The 21,003-nt window shown below is 46.9% G+C and overlaps 1 protein-coding gene across 2 annotated transcripts in view; it reads right to left on the reverse strand.

The window, feature by feature from the left end:
- Nucleotides 1-21,003, reverse strand: part of ENTPD1 (ectonucleoside triphosphate diphosphohydrolase 1) — a 37,331-nt gene continuing 16,328 nt past the window's right edge. Inside the window, exons 2-10 of one of the 2 annotated variants that reach the window (XM_067537025.1) lie at nucleotides 12,690-12,817; nucleotides 11,295-11,412; nucleotides 8,420-8,570; nucleotides 7,264-7,423; nucleotides 6,300-6,530; nucleotides 5,401-5,667; nucleotides 3,429-3,548; nucleotides 2,836-2,973; nucleotides 1-1,799 (exon numbers count right to left, since the gene is read on the reverse strand). In XM_067537025.1, coding sequence (XP_067393126.1) covers nucleotides 1,593-1,799; nucleotides 2,836-2,973; nucleotides 3,429-3,548; nucleotides 5,401-5,667; nucleotides 6,300-6,530; nucleotides 7,264-7,423; nucleotides 8,420-8,570; nucleotides 11,295-11,412; nucleotides 12,690-12,731 — 1,434 coding nt within the window. In that variant the 5' untranslated portion in view covers nucleotides 12,732-12,817 and the 3' untranslated portion in view covers nucleotides 1-1,592. Of the gene's footprint in view, nucleotides 1,800-2,835; nucleotides 2,974-3,428; nucleotides 3,549-5,400; nucleotides 5,668-6,299; nucleotides 6,531-7,263; nucleotides 7,424-8,419; nucleotides 8,571-11,294; nucleotides 11,534-12,689; nucleotides 12,818-21,003 lie in introns of those variants that run through there. The other variant, XM_067537024.1, reaches the window with a different exon arrangement.

Below are 21,003 nucleotides of genomic sequence, written 5' to 3' on the forward strand. Positions count from 1 at the left end.
AACCTCCCTCCATCTGATCACCCTCCCGCCAGGTCTACTTTGGGACTAGGTAGAGACCTATATTTGCCAACCCTTTAACCCTACAGCACTAGCTTTGGGGAATCTCCTTTCCTTTTTGCCTCCAAAGCATGGGGGTCGCTATCATGGGAGTTGATTTGCACGGCAGCTGGCTTCTTTTGAAGTATGAAGATGCCTCACAGTTATCGACGTTGAGTCCCAGCTTCCCACTTTTTGCTAAAGAACTGGAGTGGAAGAGCGACTTCACAGGAAGTTGAAATCTGATCAGCTGCTACCCCAGGCTAAAGGCTAGAAAGCAGGCTAGTGTGTATATTTGAGAGGGGTTGGGGCGGGGGGAGGGGACTTGAGGTTGAAATGTTAAGTCTAAGCAGGGGGAAAGGAAAGAATTTTCAGAGTGTGACTAATTTTCATGCACATCACAACACAAAGCATGAACTGATTAATCAATATTTGCATGTTGCAGTTACATGGTGCCAGGGGTCTCTCAAAGAAATATGGTTTACTAAGCAGCCTTCCTGTGTGATCAGCTTTGCCGGAGACAGATGATCTCACTACGTGCTGGAATCCTGTAGATGTGCTGTTGGGTCCAGTGTCCAGAGAATCTTGCGGTGGGATATAAATCCTAGCTGTTTGTAGAAGATTCTTGCCCAATGTGAGCTGTTCCTGGAGAGATCGGTGGTTTCTGGCTAAGAATTTGTGTGACCAGATATACAGGTCCCTTACATCAGGGAGATCTAAATGGCCCAATCTGGACAGGGGCCTGCTATGGGCCAGTGATAAGTTCTGGAAGGGTGGGAGAGAAGAGGTTTCCTTTCATATATACAGGAACCTTCTGTGGAAGGTACATTTTGCCTTCTAGTATTTCAGGTCTGTTGCCAGGGCTTAGCCACGGCTGCTGGCCTCCTCAAGATCTGGCATTTTCTGTTCCTTCATCCCTCATCTCTGCTTGTCCCAGATTGGTGTTCAGCTCTGGGGGCAGCCAAGCAGGGGGCAGCTGGGCTCCAGAAGACTTTACTTGATAGGCAGAGCTAGGACACAGCAGGGAGCCACGGGCAAGAAGCTTGATTTGTGTTGGTGCAGATGCCTGGCTCAGAAAGGCTCTGAGCGGCTGTGGTGACCAACTCAAAGGGAAAGGAAATAAATATCTCCACAGTGTAATGGCTTCCTAGAGTTCACGGGCCAGTGTAACTCTGAGATTAGCCCCACAGCCAGCGTGGTGCTGCCAAGTCACAGGGATTCCCTCAGTAGTTACTGCTGCCCCTGCCTAAGCCAGACAAAAAACCAACACGCAGCAAAGGGAGCAGAAAGGCTGCTGCTTCATGCAACCCATTCAGGAAGGGAATCCCAGCAGACACACCTCTCAGAGAAGAGAGGAGCCTGTGGTATCCCCGCGCTTGTCTGCAGGTGTGAGTCAGAAGAGAAGACTGAATGCCCGTGTATAGTCAATAGCTTCAGTGAAAGGCAGGAGGGACTCCGCTGGGCAAGGTTGACTCTGCAGGTGACCTCAGAACTCTGTGTGACAACTGATGTGGCAGGGACCCCATTGGAGCCTCCACTGAAGGATCTGCCTCTTCCTAAATGAGTCCCTTCTGCAGGCACTTTGGTTTGTGGAAGATAAGCCAACCAAGCAGGAGCACAGCCACCAACACCAGAGAGCAGAGCACCATGAGCCCCACATAACTGGCATGGGAGAGAGGGCGCGTTGGGGGATTCTCTGCAGGGATCATGTTTGTCAGGTTCAGCATGTAGCCCAGAGTCCAGCCTGCATCACTGCTGCCAATCTGGAAAAGAGGACAAGACCTGAGTTACCTGCCAGGACTGCGGAACGTACAGGGAATGGGTTGGTTTGTACAAGAGGGGCTCAGAGGGTCAGGATTCTTCTAGGGGTGGTGCTATTGGGCAAGGGGTGTGTGTGTGTGCGAGAGAGAGAGAGAGAGGGCGAGGGCATAATACTCCTGCAGGGAGGGGGTGATGTCACTTTGCCTGCCTTTGCAGCCATCTCTCACGGAGGGCGAACATAGACGTCGATGTTCAACACAGAATTTGCTATGCCAGCCTTGCCTTCGGCAGACTGCCTTGCCAGGTGTTCAACAATCAGGACATCAGAACACACACCAGACTTTTCATTTACAAAGCGCTGGTAACCCCAACTCTATGGCTGCGAGACGGGGGTAACCTACAGCAAAGACCTGAAAACCCTTGTACACAGCACCAGCACTTCCTCTAGAAGATCCTCAACATGACACCACACCAATGTCAGTGTCCTCACAGAGGCCAACATCTTCAGTGCAGAGGCCCTGATTACCCAGCACCAGCTGAGGTGCAGCAGGCACTGTGTGTGCATGTCTGATGCACGCCTACCCAAACAAACAGTTGCCCTATGCCCAACTCAAAGGAGAAAGGAAACAGGGAGGCCAAAAGAAATGCTTCAAAGACACCCTCAAGACAAACCTCAAAAGATGTGACATTGACATCACACACTGGGGGACAGCAGGCCAAGACAGGGCTAATTGGTGAAGATTTGTCAGAGAAGGAACAACCACTTTCAAGGACAATCGCTTGCCTGGTTGCAGAAAAATGTCGGAAAAGAAAGGACAGATAACTGTCATGAAGCAATCGTGGCCCACGCCTGGCTCAAGGATCGGACTCCTTACTCACCAAGGACCCAGATAAAATAAAATCTGTGGAAGAGATCATCCTCGACCATGAGGGATTGCTGATGATGACAAGCCCCACACAGAAGGGGTGGTATATAGGGTGGAGGTGTCCCAAACATAGTCCTCCTTATCCAGAAACTCTCTGGGCATGTGAAGTTACCTTTCCGAGGAACTGGATGCTTTGCCATGTCTCAGTAGTGAATCCATAGCCATTTTCCAGGAGGGAGAGGACGTAGGTCCCAGAGAAACAATATTCACTCAGGTACTTCTCTTTTATTTTGGGAAAATCTGCTTTTACCTAGAGCAGGACAAAGAATTCACTTGCCTGCTGATCCATATGGTTACCACAGGCCTAGCTTGCCCCAGAGACCTCACTCCAGGTCTAGCAGCATCTATCCACACCATCATTAGTGTTAATTTAGGAGCACCAGATGCTCCAGAAGTTCCACCACCCACTGTATGCCAGAGGAGAAGTATTTACGTCTATCTGGGCCCCTCTTAACAACCTCTCACCAGTGGAGATGTCATTTAGCTCCGACAGACCCCACAGCAAGCAGTGCCAGAGTGCAGGAGAAGGTACTTGTGCTGTAAATTGGGATAGGGAGGGTTCCTTAGAAACTGGATTTGCGAGGGGGAAGCACACCTGCTGCCTGGCTCCCCTACACAGCAAACATCACCAGGGCTCACCCCTGCATCCTGGCTGCTTTTACAGAATGAGAGCCTCAGGCTGCTGCAGCCAGTCACTGCTCTTACCTCATGCCAAGCTCTGGAGCAGAATCTTTCCACGGTGCTTGTCACTGTGTCCAGAGGGACCGGGCCCTTTGCGGTCGTCAGGTTTAAAAAGTTCATCACAAAGTAGAAAGCAGAAAATGCCTGGAAGGGGAGAGAATTTTAAATCTGCTTAGCCTTAGCGTAGAGAGCAGAGTCCAAATCTGAGCAATGAAATGCCAGAGCACGGGGCTCTGTCTGTGAGTCCGACGTGTTTGGGGAAAGAGAAATCCTAGCACACGGTGCATTCCAGCTTGTGTAGGCTCCAGGAAAATGCCCAAAGCCTGCACAGCTGGGTGTCTGGGGAGAGGTTTTGAAGCTGGCTGGACTGGGATTACAGGCACCCAATATTCACATTCTGAAGGGGGTGGAACATAGGAGAGCAACTCAAAGGTCACTGCCTCCTATTATAGGTGGGATGGGTAGCACGTTTGCATGACACTTCCCCTTATCAGAGCCTCTTTTCTGGCGCTTATAGCTTTGCCAAACGAACTATTTGGGCTGAAAGTTCCCATGAGGGGTGTCTACCTCGCGCTGACGTGTTGGGGAAATGGGCCTTGGTTTTGTTTTTTGGAGTTTCAGCCAAAATGTTTCAGCTGTTTCTAAGAAGGTGTTCGGGGATAAATACATTGGTTTTCCAATGTTAAAAAAATTCTGGAAATTGTTTCCTTGAGAAGCAATAGCACCCCCATGCTTTCAAGCCAGGACTTTAAGTTTGTCAGGAACGTTGTCCTGGTGTCAGAGACATGCCTTTTGCTGTGCCCAGGAAAATCCGCCCAAATTTGGCTAAATTATATGCCTTTGAAAAAATCTGTTTGAACACGTCCAGGAAAGACTTTCTAAGAGTTTGGCAGCTAAACTTTCCAAAGATTTTGTGCACAATGAGCACGTTTCCTCCACTCACAGTGCCTACATGTGAGCAGACTCTGCGTGCATCATCCCCACAGAGCAACTGAGCATGCACAAGTCAGGATTGCATTGGCAAAGCCAGACTTATCCTGTAACTACAGTTCCTGGCTGCTGTGGGCCCGGCCAAGATGGGCACCGGAACAGAGAGCAGGGAAACTGGCAGTGAGAACTGTGTGGGAGGGTGTAGAGACTGGGACTGCTTGGGCAAGAAGACTGGGACTGGGATACTGCGTGGGGTGGTGGGAAAGAGATTGGATGAGAAGCTAGATGGGGGGAGCTGGGATTGGCTCGGCAAAGAGGTGGTTTGGCTGTGAAAGGGGGAGACTGGGACTCGGACAGGGAAACTGGACAGGGAAATTAGTATTGGCTGGGCAAGGGGAGTGGGATGGGGACAAGACATCTGAGGAATACAGACGGGGACTGGGTAATTAGGGAGAACATGAATGGGATGAAGAGTGGGGTGGCGAAGAGACGGAATTGTGACAGGTTAGACGGGACATGGCAGAAGGGGTCTATGTCCCATGCACCCCCTGGCTGACTGGTTAGTGACCATGGCAGCTAAGAGTGCATTGGCCCTAGCAGAGAACCAGGTTCCTCTCTTCGTGACCGGGTCTTGAGGCTTTATTTTGCTGTGTTGATCATCTCCGCCTTCACTGCCTCGCAAGCTACCAGTGCCACTCTGTGTATATGACTTCTGGGCACTTTCTCTTCCCAGAACGCATTAACAAAAAACACAGCTAGTGTGGCATGTGAGGACCCAAAAACTTGTTTGACATATGGCTGTGCCGTAAAAAAATCTGCTGTGTGGACAACGCAAACCAGATTTGTTGTAGCTAGGTCAGATGAGTCCTTTGGTGGCATTTACAGGCACTGTCCATGCTGTAAGTGCAACAAGGTTTTTGTACTTACATTAGCAAACAGCCACCACCAGGAGATGCTTCCCAGTCTTCCCCTCCATCCCCCAGGGAACATATTCTAACCATACCCTTAGCTTCTGCTCTCTATTAATGCTGTGGGTTAGAGAGCACTGACAATTGTCCAGACTCACCCCAAACTCCCCTTGTAATGGAGGCAGGAAAATCCCATTGAAGGAGCAGCTGGAGTAAGGGCAATGGCTATTGTTGAAGATCTTCTGGATGCTCATTCGGCACTTTTGATGATCCCCGTTCCCTTGGATGTGAAGCTGTGTGAATGGAAGTTGCTGCTCACCATTAGCTGTACAGGGGTTTGTGTAGAGATCACTTACATTCATAATCCTCACATATCCCGGGTGAAAGCATGGATCCAGGAGGCTGCCATTCTGTGCGCTCTGCAGGTAAAACGATCCAGGCCATTAGCACTTAATTCCAGATAACAGGACCATGGAAAACAGCAACAGGATGTACTGAAATGGGAAAGCTGCTCTGGAATCGGGGACAGACATAACACACCAGGATTTTCATACCAACCACAAGTTCATCCTCCTTGCTTAAGGGATTAGAAAGGGACTGAGGAGTCCAGGTACCGGAGTTGTGCTCAGTCACAGCCTTCCTCTGTGACTTCAGTGCAGCCACGTTATCAAAAATTAGGCACCCAAAATGAGTGGTAATTTGAGATACTTTGGGCTTGAGTTTCAGAGATGCTGAGCAACCACAGCTCCGACTGCCTTCAGTCAAAAAAGTCAGACCCTGGATATCTCAGAGCTGGGTACTCACGAATTGAGGGACCCCAAATTGGTGGCCCCTTTTGAAATTGTTGGCCTTTGTTCCTATCTAGAAGTCAGGGATAATGATATTTCCTCACTTAAATTGATTGTTTGTGCGGCTCAGCTTCCAGCCAAGCTAGGCTGGGCCACGACGGAGTGTGCAAAATCAGAGGATGCAAAAAGCAATTTGCCAAATGGGGGGAGGGTCCAGAAAAACTCTCAGCCTCAGATCTAGGCCCTGGAGCTTTCACACTTGCCTGTAGGTCACTGGCCAGCTTCAGGCGCAGAGCCTGGTCCTTCCCATAGCACAGGAAGCTGTGTGTATACACGTTGTAGCTCTTGCCATAGAGACGAAAGTGCAGAGAGTTGTCTTGAGATTCAATCGGCTCTTGGTCTGGTACAAAGGTGATCTGGGTGGAAGCTCCTCCAAGGTCCAGGGCCCCCGATGTCCCACTGCTGGATCTCAGGTTAGGTAGAAAATTCAGCCAGCCAGACTTAAACAAAAAACAAAACAAACAAAAAAACAGGCACAATGAGTCAAGGGGGCGAGAGAGACAGGAATAAGGGGAAAGGGTTGGGAGGAGACAGAGAAGATAGCACAGAGCAGAGGAGAGGCATGAAGACCTGGAGTAGGACACAGGGCATGGGGTAAACAGGGTAGAGGGGCAAAATGAAGGTTTAGAAGAGAGCGGAGATGAGTTTGGTCTGATGTAAAGCAGGTGTTCATGGGAGAGTTAAGAACATGCAATCTGCAACTGAACAATCCCTATGAGAGATAATAAAAGAACATATTACACATCTCTCTAGGGCCATGTATGCCACAGAATCCAAAACACTTTACCAACAATACAAAGGAATCAGTCTGCCAGCTACTGAAATGCTCCCCGCTCTGGGGTGGAACGCAGTAACTGTTAAAAAGAACTCAGCAATAATTTAGGACAGGAAATTAAGGAGGATACCTTGTTTATCTGAAACTGTAGGGGGAATTCTGGAGGTTTTCTGTTCCAGTGCACGGGAGATATTGTGCTTGCATGTGAAAGCTGATGCATTTAGTTTCTTAGCAAGCCCCTGAAAGCTGGATTGCTGAAGAACTGTGTGGTCACTTTCTGACCCTGACAAAAAACGTTGTAAAAGAAGCCAGCGCTTGCAGAAGCCTCTTGCCAAGTCTGGTCCCACTAGCCCATATTTCTGGAGTATTCCACCTGCCCCTGCTATTGGATACATTACCTGCTTGAAGTTTCCCAACAGGTAATTAATGGTGATCCAGCCATAGGCTCCTTCTTCCTGACCACTGATGACTCTGGCACCCTGGAAGTTGAAGGGGAATGAGCGCAGCGTCTTCTCCACTGCAGAGAGGACTGTGTCAGCTATACTTCTGTTCTCCAAGCTGGATGGATGGAGGAAAGGACCGAGTGACTCCAGTCTATATGCTCTCTGCAGCCTATTGGCTTTACTCTAAGCAACAAGGCAACTACCCCGGTGACACACTTGGTAAGACAGAAGTTCAAGCTGGATCGAACAGACAATGTTCTTAGTCACCTCATTCCTTACTGTCTCCCCATCCCAGCTCATCTGCCACTGGTTCTGATGCTCACTCAGTCGCCACCGATAGCAGCAGCGGCTTCCCGTAGTGCTTGCAGCAGGGCAGGAATCCCCACAGAGACATCCCACTGAGAGCGCCTTCTAGAGCAGACCCATGAGAGGAAATCACACCCTGGGATCCCCTCACAAGCCACGGTCTCACCGCTACCAAAAAACCAGCATGCCTCACTCTGCCCTCGCGGAGTCTCTCTCTGTAGGCAATACTCATCCGGGATTAGCCAAGGTACAGGGAGTTGGGATGGGGACACACCTCTGACTGTTTCACTGGGATTGGGGAGATGTTTGGGATAATACTGCCACCATGTGAGCATGGGGCCAGTACCGTGCACTGCATATGGAGAGAAAGGGAGGGCAGGGAAAGGGTTCAGGTCAAAGTGCTGAAGGGAGGAGGCAGGAAGAGAGCTAAAGAGAGGAAGACGACTTGGTGGGGAAAATTGGAGGTGAGAGAAGAGAGGGGGCAAGATTCTGTGGGGCAGAGACAACAGGAGCTGAGGGCGGGAGTCCTGGAGATGTCCCTGGAGTTTCAGACACAGGACCACTCATTCCCAGTGATTCCCTGGTCATGAGGTCCTGTTCTACAAGCATTATGGCCCTTGTGAAGAGCTCATACGTGACCGGGCCAGTCCTGTGGATGGGAAGACAAGGGACTGACCAGGACAGAGGCTGTGTCGTGTGGGGCCAGCACAGTCCTGGGTAGTCTATGGAGCGGCACCAGCTAGGAAATCAGCCGTGATATTTCCTGTCCCTGAGAGAAAGTGAAGGTGACTTGTGGCTGCAGTACCTGAGCAGCCGCATTCCAGCTGTAGCCCCAAGGTAGACCGGAGTCTCTCGGTGCTGCTGCTCTGGAACCACCTCCTGAGCGCTTTCCATGCAGGGCTGAAGGGAAAGGCCGGCTTTCTCCGGGTCCTGAGAGTAACCGGAGATCCCTACACCTGAGCAGAAGGGGAAGAAGAAGACATTCCATTTCACGCTCTCTTAACCGAGCCCGACACCCTGAATGAACCCTGCATACCACTCCTCAGCTCTACTGCAGAGACCTCAGCAACAGGCCTCTTATTAAACCCAGCCTTCCTGCTGGTCTAATAGACTGCTAAGAACTCCCGCTCTACCAAGTCAGTGTACACATTGTTATGCTGGGGGGGGGAGGAGGGGGGAGAGAGAGAGAAACAGCTGCCCTTCATTCAGAACAAAAGTAACAACACAACTAAGCTCATTTATGGCCTAGACAAACCTGAAACGGTGGGAACCACCTCCCCAAAAGAGGCCACATGCAAGGCTGGTTACTGAGCGGTTTGACCGGGGACTGAGCGCAAACACAGGGGCTGGGTATTGTTGGAGGGAACTGTGAGTGTGAGAAAGAAACAGGAAAAACACTACAGACACACAAAGACAGCTAGAGAAGCACTTATAGTGTGACCCTAAGAACCTGAGAGAGAGAGAGAGAGCGTGAGCGCAAATGCACGCTTTTGGGTAGAGTGTTGATTGGAAAGAAGCTGGGAACTGTGAGCAATGAAACTGTCTTCTGTTGTCTGATTCCTCTTGGGTACATGGAAACATGTCTTTATGTACATTCTTTGTAAATAATCAGGACTGCATCAGAGAAATACAGTACTTGACTCTGTCATCAATTTTTGCTCTTAATGGAAACATCCTGCAAGGCCCTCAAATATTGGCTAACTGCTTAAGTCGAAAGGGGTAACAATATGCCCCCCTCTCAAGTTGTACAGACAGGGCCAAGAACATCTCTGACACATCTCATCATAGCTCTGTAGTCTCCTCTAGCAAAAATGGTCATTCACAGCAAAATACCAGCACCTCACTTCTTGTCTGATCCAGCACAAACACCATCTTTCACCAGCTACCACACGGATATTTATACACCCCATTCATGACATTTACAACTTCTTAAAACCAATAAACTCCAAATAACAAGTAAAAAAATAAACTGCATCCTAGATTCTAGCAGACGTAACATCCTCTACTCCCAACTACCCATCAGAGAAATGGTTGGGCTGGCACTGTGCAGATTCAGGTTCTTTGGACTATCAGAACAGAAAATTCAAGAATAAAGGACCCACTATTCCACATATCCTGATACCAGCTCTTGGGGGCTAGAGTTCAGGCACTTCTAGCTTGGTTGCTTCAATTGATCTCACCTATTGCAGGTACTCTCGTGTCTAATAAAGAGCTGCTCACCACCATTTTCCAGTCAGGCAGGCTCTGATCCCTTTTTGTGAGACAAGCCATGCTGTCAGCTTATCTCCTAGGTGAAGGATGCAGCGTGTCTCTTGGTACCTTTACTTATATCAGGACAATTCTTTGTTCTTTTTCATAACCAGGACACCCCCGTGATTGTTTTTCCTGTGACTGCCCTTTCTTCTCAACTTTACAATCTTCTAATCAGTATCTGGCACCATATGCTTAAGTTGTGAGACACAATGACCAGACAGAAGATAAGTGTCAGCTCCCTCCTGCTTCAAAGAAATCTGTTTAAGGCCTGTCACCTCATATTTATCTGCCTTAACTCCAAGGGTATGAGAACATAATTTCCAGTAGAGATACAGAATTCCTTAAATATTATCCACTTATATATTTCAAAGTGATTATGACAACCAGTGGGCTACTGGCTCTTTACAGAAACCTTACATGTCATCCTTTGGTGAATTTAATATGCATACATCTGACCCAGGAGATCCCTGTAAAACCATATGCATCCCCAGTGCCCTCTGCCAGCTGGCACCCAGTGCTTCCTGGGTCACAAAAAGGCCCATTTACATGATGATTTTAAGAAAGTATCTCATTGGGATCTTTGTTCAACAGCATCTTCACACCAGTGCCTGGGTCTACGTGGTTATTTAATAGCTCCTTTGGCCATTCTTATGTTTAAGAACCAGTCAAGGAATAAAGGCTACAGGGATACCAGCTGCGCTGGTGAACAGGAGTTATGTTTATATGCAGATAATGTGGTGCTTCTCCTATCGAGCACATCAGGCTACTGAACTATATGGAGAACAGGGTTGATGTGGTCCGAGACGTACTGTCTATTGACCAGTCCTAGATGTACCTGACACAGCAGTTCTGGTCAGTAACACTGGGTGACTTCTCAGCAGCCTGTTGGGATCACTTGTGGAATCCCCAGAGACACCTTCTGCAGCAGAGACTTTTTTCTGTGGCATTGTGATTCGATTGAGGGTATTTTATTTATTGTGTGTTTTGCAGGATCATAGAAAGCTATGCCTGGTAGGTGTCTAACAGGGTGGTGGGGTTTGCATCTCACCCTGTTCGCAGGTGCTGACTCTGCTGCAAACATTTAGCTGAATTCTGCTCACTCACTGCAACAGAGGGTTCTTGCCTCACCAGGATATGAGGGAAATGGGAGTGGATCTCTGGTAGAGAGGGTCTAGAGTGGGGATAGAGCAGTCTGAAGGGAAGAATCAGCTTAGCTTTGTGTCACTGGACTGTTGATTTCTGTATTCATCAAACCAAAGAAGAGACAGTTTGGCCTCTGCACAGGCAAGGAATGTGTTTAGAGCAGGTTAGAAGCTGCACCAGCTGACAAGCATTACGTTATTTTCACCATTCCCTCCTCCTTCTGCACTATTTATTCAACATCCCAGCCCCCTTTCTATGCACTTTTCTCCTCCCTCTTGACTTACCTTCTACTTTACACACTTCCACCTGGTGCACCACCCCAGTGTCATTCTCCTTCTCTGCTGGCCACTCATACACATACAGGTTAGTGTGAGACGAACCCGCATCCAGCACAATCCCATACTGGGGACAAAACAAACCAGTCATCTCTGGCCCAATGCACAGGACACTGTGAATACCATTCAGGGGCAGACAGTGGTCATGTTGAGACATTAGCACACTTCACTTACTGGGAGCACTAGGAAGTGTAGCTGCATCAGAGCTGGTGCTAGTCCATTGGGGGCCCTAAGCAAGAATATTTTGGGCCCCCCCATACTAAAATAGGCAAGTTCTTATAATGAAAAGCCAATAGAGGGCTCCCTTGAACTGCTCCGGGCCCTAAGCAATTGGTTAGTCTGTGTATGCCTGGTGCCTGTATTGTCAGCTGGCTCGCAGGTGTGTGTTTTCAGTGTGCTGTCCACAGCTAGCTGGTTCAGCAGACCTCCAGAGCAGCCTGCTCATTCAGCAGACTTTGATATTACTCATAAAGCAAGACCACAGGCACGGTTCAGTGACAAAGGCATTCGGCCAGGTTTATTGCCATCAAAACACAGTTCTAGCACCCTGGCTCCATGGGCACAGGCATGCTAATACATGAGTGCACTGTGGCAAAGAACAGCTCAGTCAGCAGCAGAATTTCTGCTGTCCCCTCGGCCGAATAAAGAATTAAGAGAAAACACCCCAACATTTCTAGGCTATGACAAATGACTAGAATACCCAACTTACGCAGCATCTTCTCTATATCATGGTATTTGCTTGTTACCTCCCCTTGTTCCTGATATCATGGACAAAACATCCCTAGTCATTATTCTGGCAAACCACCTTAATTTGTCCTAGATTGGGGTGGGTCTGTGCTAGCTGGAATAGATTTATGTAAATATCTAGTGGACAGTGAACTTGTAAGCATTTGCTTTAATACATGGCCTGACTTTGGTTCACAGCTTCTGATTCAGGTCTCAGATTTTGCATCAGGCCCAGTGCTCCAGGCTCTCTCTGCTACAGCCAGCTCTGAGCTGCACACACAATATGAACGATGGTAGCATTGGGTGCCTCCAGGAACATGTCAGATTACTGGCCTTACTGGTAGTCCTGGGATGTAAAGTTTCCACCAAAGGGAGTACAAAACTCTATAATGTCACAAATGGAATTGACTGGTGGGTTAGTACAGATTCTCCTACAGAGACCACCGGAAATGGACTTGTTTTTACAGGGAAATTGGGAAGAGTAAATGCTTGAGGTTCAGAAAGAGGATAGAGGGAATTAGCAAGACCTAAAATATGTGGTGGGTGCAACATGAAAATTCAGGGGTGTCTCGGAGCTACCTCTGCCTCACCCAGTTCTGCTGTTTCTTCACAAGATACCTTTATATTCTTCGGGAGCGGCTTGTTCTGAGTCACTGCCATGGTGACTAACGCAATCGCAGCCAAAGCAAAGAGGAACACCAGGATGAGCAGGGCCTTTCTAGGCCAGGATATCTTCGGTTTGGTGCCTGTGACCAGCAAAGGAGAGAGGATTTAGGAACCAAGCCAAGCAACCGGAGCAGCAGCCACAGCTATTGCAGGTGATGGGCCAGTCAGCCTTGCTCCTTCTCTGTGCTACAGCACAGGATGTCTGACGGGGCTGGGCAGGGAGAGGCCATGGCAGGATCTAGCATGTATAATAGAGAACAAGGCTGCCAGGCCACATCAACTAAATGTGGATTATAACCAAACGCAGGGGCAGCAGCAGGCCCAGGGAGCACCTTCAAGCCTGTTCTTCACAGCCTAAATTAAATGCAAGTTTGTGTTAACGTAACGCTATGCACAAAGACAGGCAATACAGAAAGTTGGGGTTCCCTGGGCAACCACTACTTGGGCTCACTGTGAGATGTATATACCGACCTCCTGTCGCTGTACAGAGTGGCTAGAGGCTCCTCTCTTTCCTCTTCTTGTGGCTGCAGCAGTCCCTGTGGAGGTGGAGGCTGCTGGGCTTCCCCTCAGTAGCTGCTTCTATCTTGTAAGGAAACACCTAGCTGCCACAGAAGCTGCTGCGCAGGAAAAGCCACTACCCTCAGGTGACCAGCAAGTACTCTGCTGACCCAGTTTGAGACGCACTGGGGCAGAGCGTTCACTTAGGCTATGTCTACGACAGCCTGTGTCAGCAAAACTTATGTTGCTGAGGGGTGTGAATATTCCACCTCTGAGCGACATCAGTTATACCCCCATAAGCACCCACGTCCACAGCACTATGTCGGCGGGAGAGCTTCTTCTGCCGACATAGCTTCTGCTGCCCGTGGAGGTGGTTTTTTTTATGCTGACAGGAGAGAGCTCTCCCATCAACACAGCGTCTTCACCAGATGCGCTGCAGCGGCACATCTGTATTGGTCCAGCTGTGCTGCCACAGTGCTGTACTCTAGACATGGCCTAGGCACACCACCCTCCATCGCATGGGACACCCACTGCTGTCCATGTGACAACTAAGGCACTAGGGCTTTCCCAGCAGTGATACCCCAGAGCAAACAGCCGATTTGGGACCCCAATGGGTCGATGTGAACTCCTGAACCCACAGCCATTTGCAACCCCACCGTGCCAGAGATCTGCTCCTTCACCCTGCATTGCCAATGTAAGCGACCTAACGTACGCATGGCCGCAGCCAGTACATCATTGCCTCCTCCCCCACCCCAATGTTGGAATCCAGGCCAGCTGGACAGGCATCAAGTGCCCCCACCCCAGAGATCGGAGCCCCGCCCAGAAGTGCAGGAATCTCTGCCTTTACTTCTAACTTTGGTTTCTGTGTTTTCGCAGGGGCTCCCGCTGGCCCAGTTCAGCTGTTGGTTCAGGTCTCAGAACAAACAGGATCCAATGTCTTTTCTGGCTCCAAGCTAGTTAGCAGTGAGAATGATTGGCAGCCACTGGCAGGCTAAGGGTGATCTGCTACAAAAACGTCCCTGCACGCAGTGAAATGAGCCAGGATGGAGACGTCACTAACACAGGAACTGGCTGGGAAAGCAGGAGAGCAGGATTGTCTCTTCACTTTATAGACCAAGAACTAAGGAAGATGAGAGCCCAGCCAAAGATCATGTCAAAATAACTGAAATCCCTGATCAGCAGGGCCTCTCACTTCAGGTGCAAGGCCTCCTGCCCAGCTCACAGCTACTTTCCCACTAAACACCAGTGGAAAGTCGAAAACAGATCATGTCTGAAGCAAACCATAAAACCGTCTGTGAACAAAGTTGTCTTGGATTTGATACAGAAACAGTATGGTAGTGGCTCGGGAATGGTGTCCCCACACTTTCGAGTACTACTGTCTTCACATGTGCTGTATGTGCAATGTCATGCCACATGGAGGACACCATTTTATGCAGAAACGTGCTGTGGGGTGGGGGTGGAGTATTTGAATTGCCTGTGCAGTTACTTTGGCCTGCAGGAGGTCATTCATTCTATGGCGTCCCTAAAGCCCATCTGATTGGATGAGAAATATCTAAAGACCGAGAACACACTGACTGTGATTTGCCCAGGAAGACAGCCAAGCAGGCATGAAGCCTAGCAGCCTAGGAATGCTGCAGATTGCAAAGGGTTGGCTTCCGCTACACTTCCAAAGCAAGGAGTAGGGATTTACCCGCTCTGCTGCCAGCTGCTGCCACACTCATCGGTGAGACGATGGGAGACAGGCTAGGAAATTGCAGGAATTCCTCAGCAAGGAGCCAGGGCTCAGAGTCCATGTAGCTCCTGCAGCCTATCCACTGGCACAGTTACAGCTGACCAAATGGACAGATATATGGCGCTTAATTCAGATCAGGTGTAAATGGGTGAACACTGTACAGCTCAATGGAAAGTACATCAAGTCAGGATTTGGCCCATTGAGTCTGCAAACATTTGCTAGCTGCAAGGACGAAGGTCCATCGTGTTCAACAGTGCATTGTCTGAGGTAAAGGAAGATTTCAGCTGCTGAAAAATCAGAGCCTCTAATCCATCGTAGGGGTACACAGAGACATTCCCATCATCCTCCTGTGACAGGGAGAAGTGGGGTACTGTACCTGCAAATTCTGCTCTACAAACCTGTGTGTAAAACCTGCATCAGCTTCTGAGGTGCCTCAGTCAAAACACGCAGGAGCACTCCTTGCATCAAACTCCCTGTGATCAAAACCTGCTGATTCCAAGTTCATAAATACACTCAGTTCTCCAATGAACCAAAAACGCCTTCATTTATTAGCTTCCTCCTGGAGTCTGCTCCACCTCACGGCCTGTAATCCCACAGCCTGTCCCTTGACGCCTTCTCCCACTGCTTATTCATTTTTCATCTCTCCCTCCTTCATCTCCCATGCCTGCAAAATCCTCATTGGACCCCTCCTGACTTCCTGGAGAAATTCTTCAGCAAAAATAGTCAGCAGTGAAATAGTTAATTATTTTGAAATGTAAGTCATCATGATGTGTCAGTCAGTACCCATAGAGCTGAACAGGACAGCTCAAACCTCTCAGAACTATTGTCTCTGGCTCTCTGTAGATTCAAGCTCACATCACTGAACCACTTTACATGCTATTCATGTTGTAGTAACTCAAATTCAAAACTATGAGTTATTAATATTTAAGAATTACCCAGGTATCAAAGCCTTTTGTAAAAGACAAAACAGAGGGCTGAGAGAACAAAAACTCAATGTCTAATGGCTAGATTTCTTCTATCAATTTGAAGACATTCAGTGTTGCTGCAGCCTTTCACAAGACAATGAAGATAAAGATACTTCCCCTTTTCCCCAATCTATGAATGAAAGAATTAAAAATCATATTAAATTAATATCAAACTGTGCCAGATACTGCAGTAAAAGGAGGAACTTGATGGAATCTAACATAATTAAAGTGCATATAAAGGGGAAGTCATCTGTAAGTGATACACTTTTGGGAAAAATATTAAAAATGTTAATGGCAGGGTTCACCTCACGGGCACCCTGTTAGTAAAGAAAGAAGTTGTTGTTCTTATTGATTTCTTTTCATTCAAGTGATAAAGTGAAGTAAGGCTAATGTTTTCAAATAAGTAAACTTATGCTATCAAGTTAGTGAAATACACACATGCTGAAGAATGCGGTACAAAAAAGGAACTGAAACCAATAAGTATGTTCAGAAGAACACTTCTATTCCACACGGTGGAAAAATAAAAAATGTAAGTGTTTGGTTAATAAATGCCCGGACCCAGCTCAGCCCATAAATACCCTGGTCCCACCATCGTTGTTAAAGTAAGGAGAGCAGAAATGCGCAGCTGTTCCAGCCTGCTGGACAGCAACAGTTCTTGAAGTAACTTTGTGTTCTATAATGGACCTTTAAAACAAGTTTAAAGAACATCAAAGAATATAATATGGTGAGACTTTGTATCAATTATATAAACTTTAAACTGGACATTTCAGCAGCTAACAGAGTGTTGTTGGAGAAACTGCAACTTGAGTAAGCACAGCTGCAAAATGGGCTAAGAGATGCACCACAAAGGAGCCCATGGAAAGCAGTTTGCAGTGACAAATTGCTGTCCAGAGCAAGCCAGCCCAAGGTATGTCCCACGATAGTTGTACAAACAGCTATGGCCTAATTTATACAAGCTGGTGTGACAAGATGTGCTGCACAAATGAGACTGGAAAATTCCAGTCCCAGTTACAAGAACTCAAAAACTGATGTCTTCTCTCACCATCCAGTCAGGGAAGAGACAACTCTCCTTTTGGCTGGACATTTGGAATCTTTGAAAGAATTATGGGTCACCATCTAATTGGCCCATGCCAGCACCTCTAAGAAGAGGAACCAAGTTGGACTACCCAGCAGTTATAGGATACAAACAGTCTGTCTCCTTCAGCACATCACTTCCTGAAACCCGAAGAAACCTGAAGAGAGTAGACTGAGGTCCTGGGCTGGCTATCTGGGAGTACTCCTGTTGACATCAAGTACCAATCTCAGATAGAAAGAGACAGTTAAAGGTACCTATTTTCCAGCACCTCAGGTTGTCCATCAGCACCCTGGGAAAAGACTATGGCCATGTGCATCCTTCATTCCACCTGTGTTTAAAGTGTCAACTCCTGCTATGAACAATAACTGAGCTGAAAGCCAACTGCTGAAGAAAGATCTTAGGATAGTAACACAGAGACTCTCTCTTGGCCTAAATCAGTCAGTTGACCACTTCCTGAAATTGAGTAATTAGCAAGGACGTGTACATGCTTGTGTATGTTTTTTAAAGATTGTCACAGAGTTACAGTGTGCATCCTTGTTACGTAACCGGTTCCAACCAAGATTGCAGTAAAGTAGCTTTAAAACTGAACAAGTTCCTGTTGTGAACTAGGATGATAGAACACTGTGCACACGTTTACTATATGGTTTCATACGGTCTTTAAGTTTTTGGTGAGACCAAGTGTGCAAACTTTTTATACTGCACTCGGTCTATACGGAGGTAAGGTGACTGAGATAATATTTTTCACTGGATTAACTTCTGCTGGAGAGAGAGACAAGAACTTTGTGTAAGCTCAAAAGCTTGTTGCTCTCATCAATAGAAGCTGGTCCAGTCAAAGATATTACCTCACTCGCCTTGTCTCTCTAATAATCTGGGGCCAACATGGCTCCAAAACCACTCAATCCATACAGTCTGTAATAAATATAGGCATTTATTTTAGATAGTTTGTAGTGTTAGTCAGACACTGGGGTTAATCTCAATCTTTGGGAAATGCGTTCAAAAGGACTGACTATTATAGATAAGGGTAGGAGACCTTGGTGAATTGGCATCTAAATAAACTGATCAAATTGTCTCAAATAATCTAACCTAGTTTTGGATTGTTTTTCCTCTGCTGTGTTAGCAACACTGGAGTTAATCATCAATTGACACAAGTAAGGCCCTGTTCTGAGGGACTCAGTCAAAAATCGAAACCAAGTCACCTTCCCATGCTATTCATTGAGTATAAATGTTACTTTCTATTGTGGCTGTGAGATTTCATTCTGAAAACGTGCATGGTTACATCGACCAGCTTTCTAGTTTGTGTTTGCCAAACCATTGCCCAATTCCATTTTTGCCTTCTTATATTCTGTACTATTAGTTGCTGTGGTTAAGGATAGTCAATAAAACTTAATACAACTAAATTCAGCTCTCAAGTCCTTTTCTTCAACTAAGCAATCAAAATTAAAAGAATCCTGCAGGATAAAGTATAAAATTAAAGAATTAACATTACCTTAAGTGTGGTTAAGGATCTTTATCTGTGTTGTAAAGAATGGCCCTGACTAGCAAGTAGAAGGAAGGCCTTGAAAATAATGAATTATAAGGCCAAAAGGAATGAAGTAGGGAGGACATTTGGTTCAAAGAATAACTAATGAGATAACGGGAAGTTTCTAAAAGGGCGGCATCTGACAGATGGGGTGATTGCAGGTGGTTTTCAACAAGAGAAAAAGAATCTCTCTTAAAAGGAGCCCACATGAACCTTCCCACCACACATATCAATGTTAAAGCCTGTGTGAACCCAGGTGCAATGAAAAAGCTGTTGGTCAACAGGAAGGAGGGAAAGAAATAAGGAGGAAAGGCACTGGGGAGAAAGGAGGTAAATCTTATCTAGATTAAGACTGGAAATAAGGGTGAACTGTCTCCAGCTGGTTTTCAGCTGAAGCCAGTACTTGGCAATGCCATCACTTGTTTGTTAAAAGGAATAAACTCTTCAAGGGTTCATTGCTAATTCCCCCCTGTCCATGTTTGCAGATGGTCAAAATGGATCTAAGCATCCCTTAGCTCATTTGTAAGTATCTTGATCAAATGCTTATAAATGTTTTGATACTGTTTGGGTGTAGTAAATTACTTATTATTTTTTAGCCATGTTAGGCATGTTTAAAGCAATTTTATAAGTTGGCCTTTGGATTTAATAAAATAATTTATAGTTAAACTGGTGTTTGGCGATTTCCCATATCAACATTAATAATAATTTCAACTATTATTAATCCAGCACACCCTAAGAAATGTGGTACAGGTAATTAGTTAAACAGTTGTTTAATGGAGATTGGTTTTATACTTTAGCTTTCTTACAATGTTTAGGAGATTTTATTCACAACTATAGGGGCCAGACACAAATATTTTAAAACACAAGTTCAAATTCTGGAGCACAATTCTGCAACAAGTTTTATGGTTGTGAAATAGAACAGTACATGGGGCTCCGTCCTTAGATTTAATGTCACTGGGGCAGGGACTGTGCTTGTAAATATTTAAAGATGTAACAATTGTGTTTTAACACAGCCAAATGCAGTACATCTCGGAATGAAGATTATAGGTTATACCTACAGGACGGGAGCCTGTCTTTGAAAGCAGTGACTCACTTCATAGAGAATTGCCTCAACAGGCGCTGTTAGTGCAATGCTGTGGCAGAAAGGGCTAATGTTATTCTTCAATGTATAAAACAGTGACTGTCAAGTAGAAGTAGGAAGTGATCTTGCCTCTGTACACAGCATTTGTAAGGCCACCACAAGAATACTGTGTGGAGCTATGGAATCTGCACGTCAATAATGATGTGGAAATATTAGGGGGAGTTTAAAGGAGGGCCACAAAAGTGATCCAGAGGCTGGAAAATAAGCTCTACAATGGGAGGCTACAAGAATTAAATGTATTCAGTGTATTGAAGAGATGGTTAAGAGGTGACTTGATCACAGTATAGAGGTAGTTCCACATGGAACAGATCTGATAGCAAGGGGTTTTTCAACCTTGCTGTCAAAGGCATAACAAGATCCAATGGCTGGAAGTTGAAGTTAGACAAATTCAACCTTGAAAGAAGATGCAATTTCCTAGCAGTCAGAGTGAGTAAACGCTGGAACAGCTTACCAGGGTAGGTGGTGGATTCGCCATTGCTTGGAGTCTTTAAAATGAGAGTAGATTTATCTTAACAGTTTACTTTCATTCATTTTCTGAAAGAAATAGGACTGTTTCTCGGTGAGACCCTGACTGTGAGGGTGTGCTGCAGGTCTCAGAAGACTGCAGCCCCACAGTGGATCTAAGTCAGACGGATGGGTTGCTGCAATTCACCCTTACCACATGCTCGCATTCATTCAGAGTTCCATTCCTCGGCTTACTGTGGCAGCCACTTTATTGAGCACACGCACACAGCATTGCCTTGGACACCAGAGCTGCCACTGTTCCATGTACCCTTCTATTACATTCAGAGCGTGACTGGGGCATGTGCTGGGAATGGAGAAAGATTTTTTTATGCTGCTTTTTTCTCTTCTCTCTTTTGTAAGTGGGGGGCAAGATCTCATGTCCCAAGGCAGAATTAACAGCACTACCTGATCTTCCATGAACTGTGAGCTGCTGTTGCTTGCCTAGGCAGATGCTGGATCTCGGATTATTAACTAATGTGGATATTAGGGCATAAGGCCCTTGGTATCTGTTCAGGACATCATCTGAGACCCTGGTCTGAGAGTTTGTGGCAATCCTGCAAGCCCAAGGAAGCTAGTGTTTGCAAAAGCTGAGAGGTCACAGAGTTCCTGAAACAAAGGAACAGTCAATACACAGCCTCTCCCTCTCCTGTAGCTGATCGTGCAGCCTGGAAGTGGCATACTGGGGCTTTGTGCTCAGCGTGGAATCCCATGCTTTCTGTTTTTCTTGGCAGTGAGGAGATGGTTTGTTTCAGATGAAGTGATGTCATGGAGGTTACAGACAGGAATTCCCTGTGACCCAGCCAGTACATTCTGACAGACAATCTCCCCATTC

This window comes from Emydura macquarii, unplaced genomic scaffold, assembly GCF_026122565.2.
Source record: "Emydura macquarii macquarii isolate MOO-44397 ecotype Brisbane River unplaced genomic scaffold, CSIRO-AGI_Emac_v2 contig_3692, whole genome shotgun sequence".
Lineage (NCBI taxonomy): Eukaryota > Metazoa > Chordata > Testudines > Chelidae > Emydura > Emydura macquarii.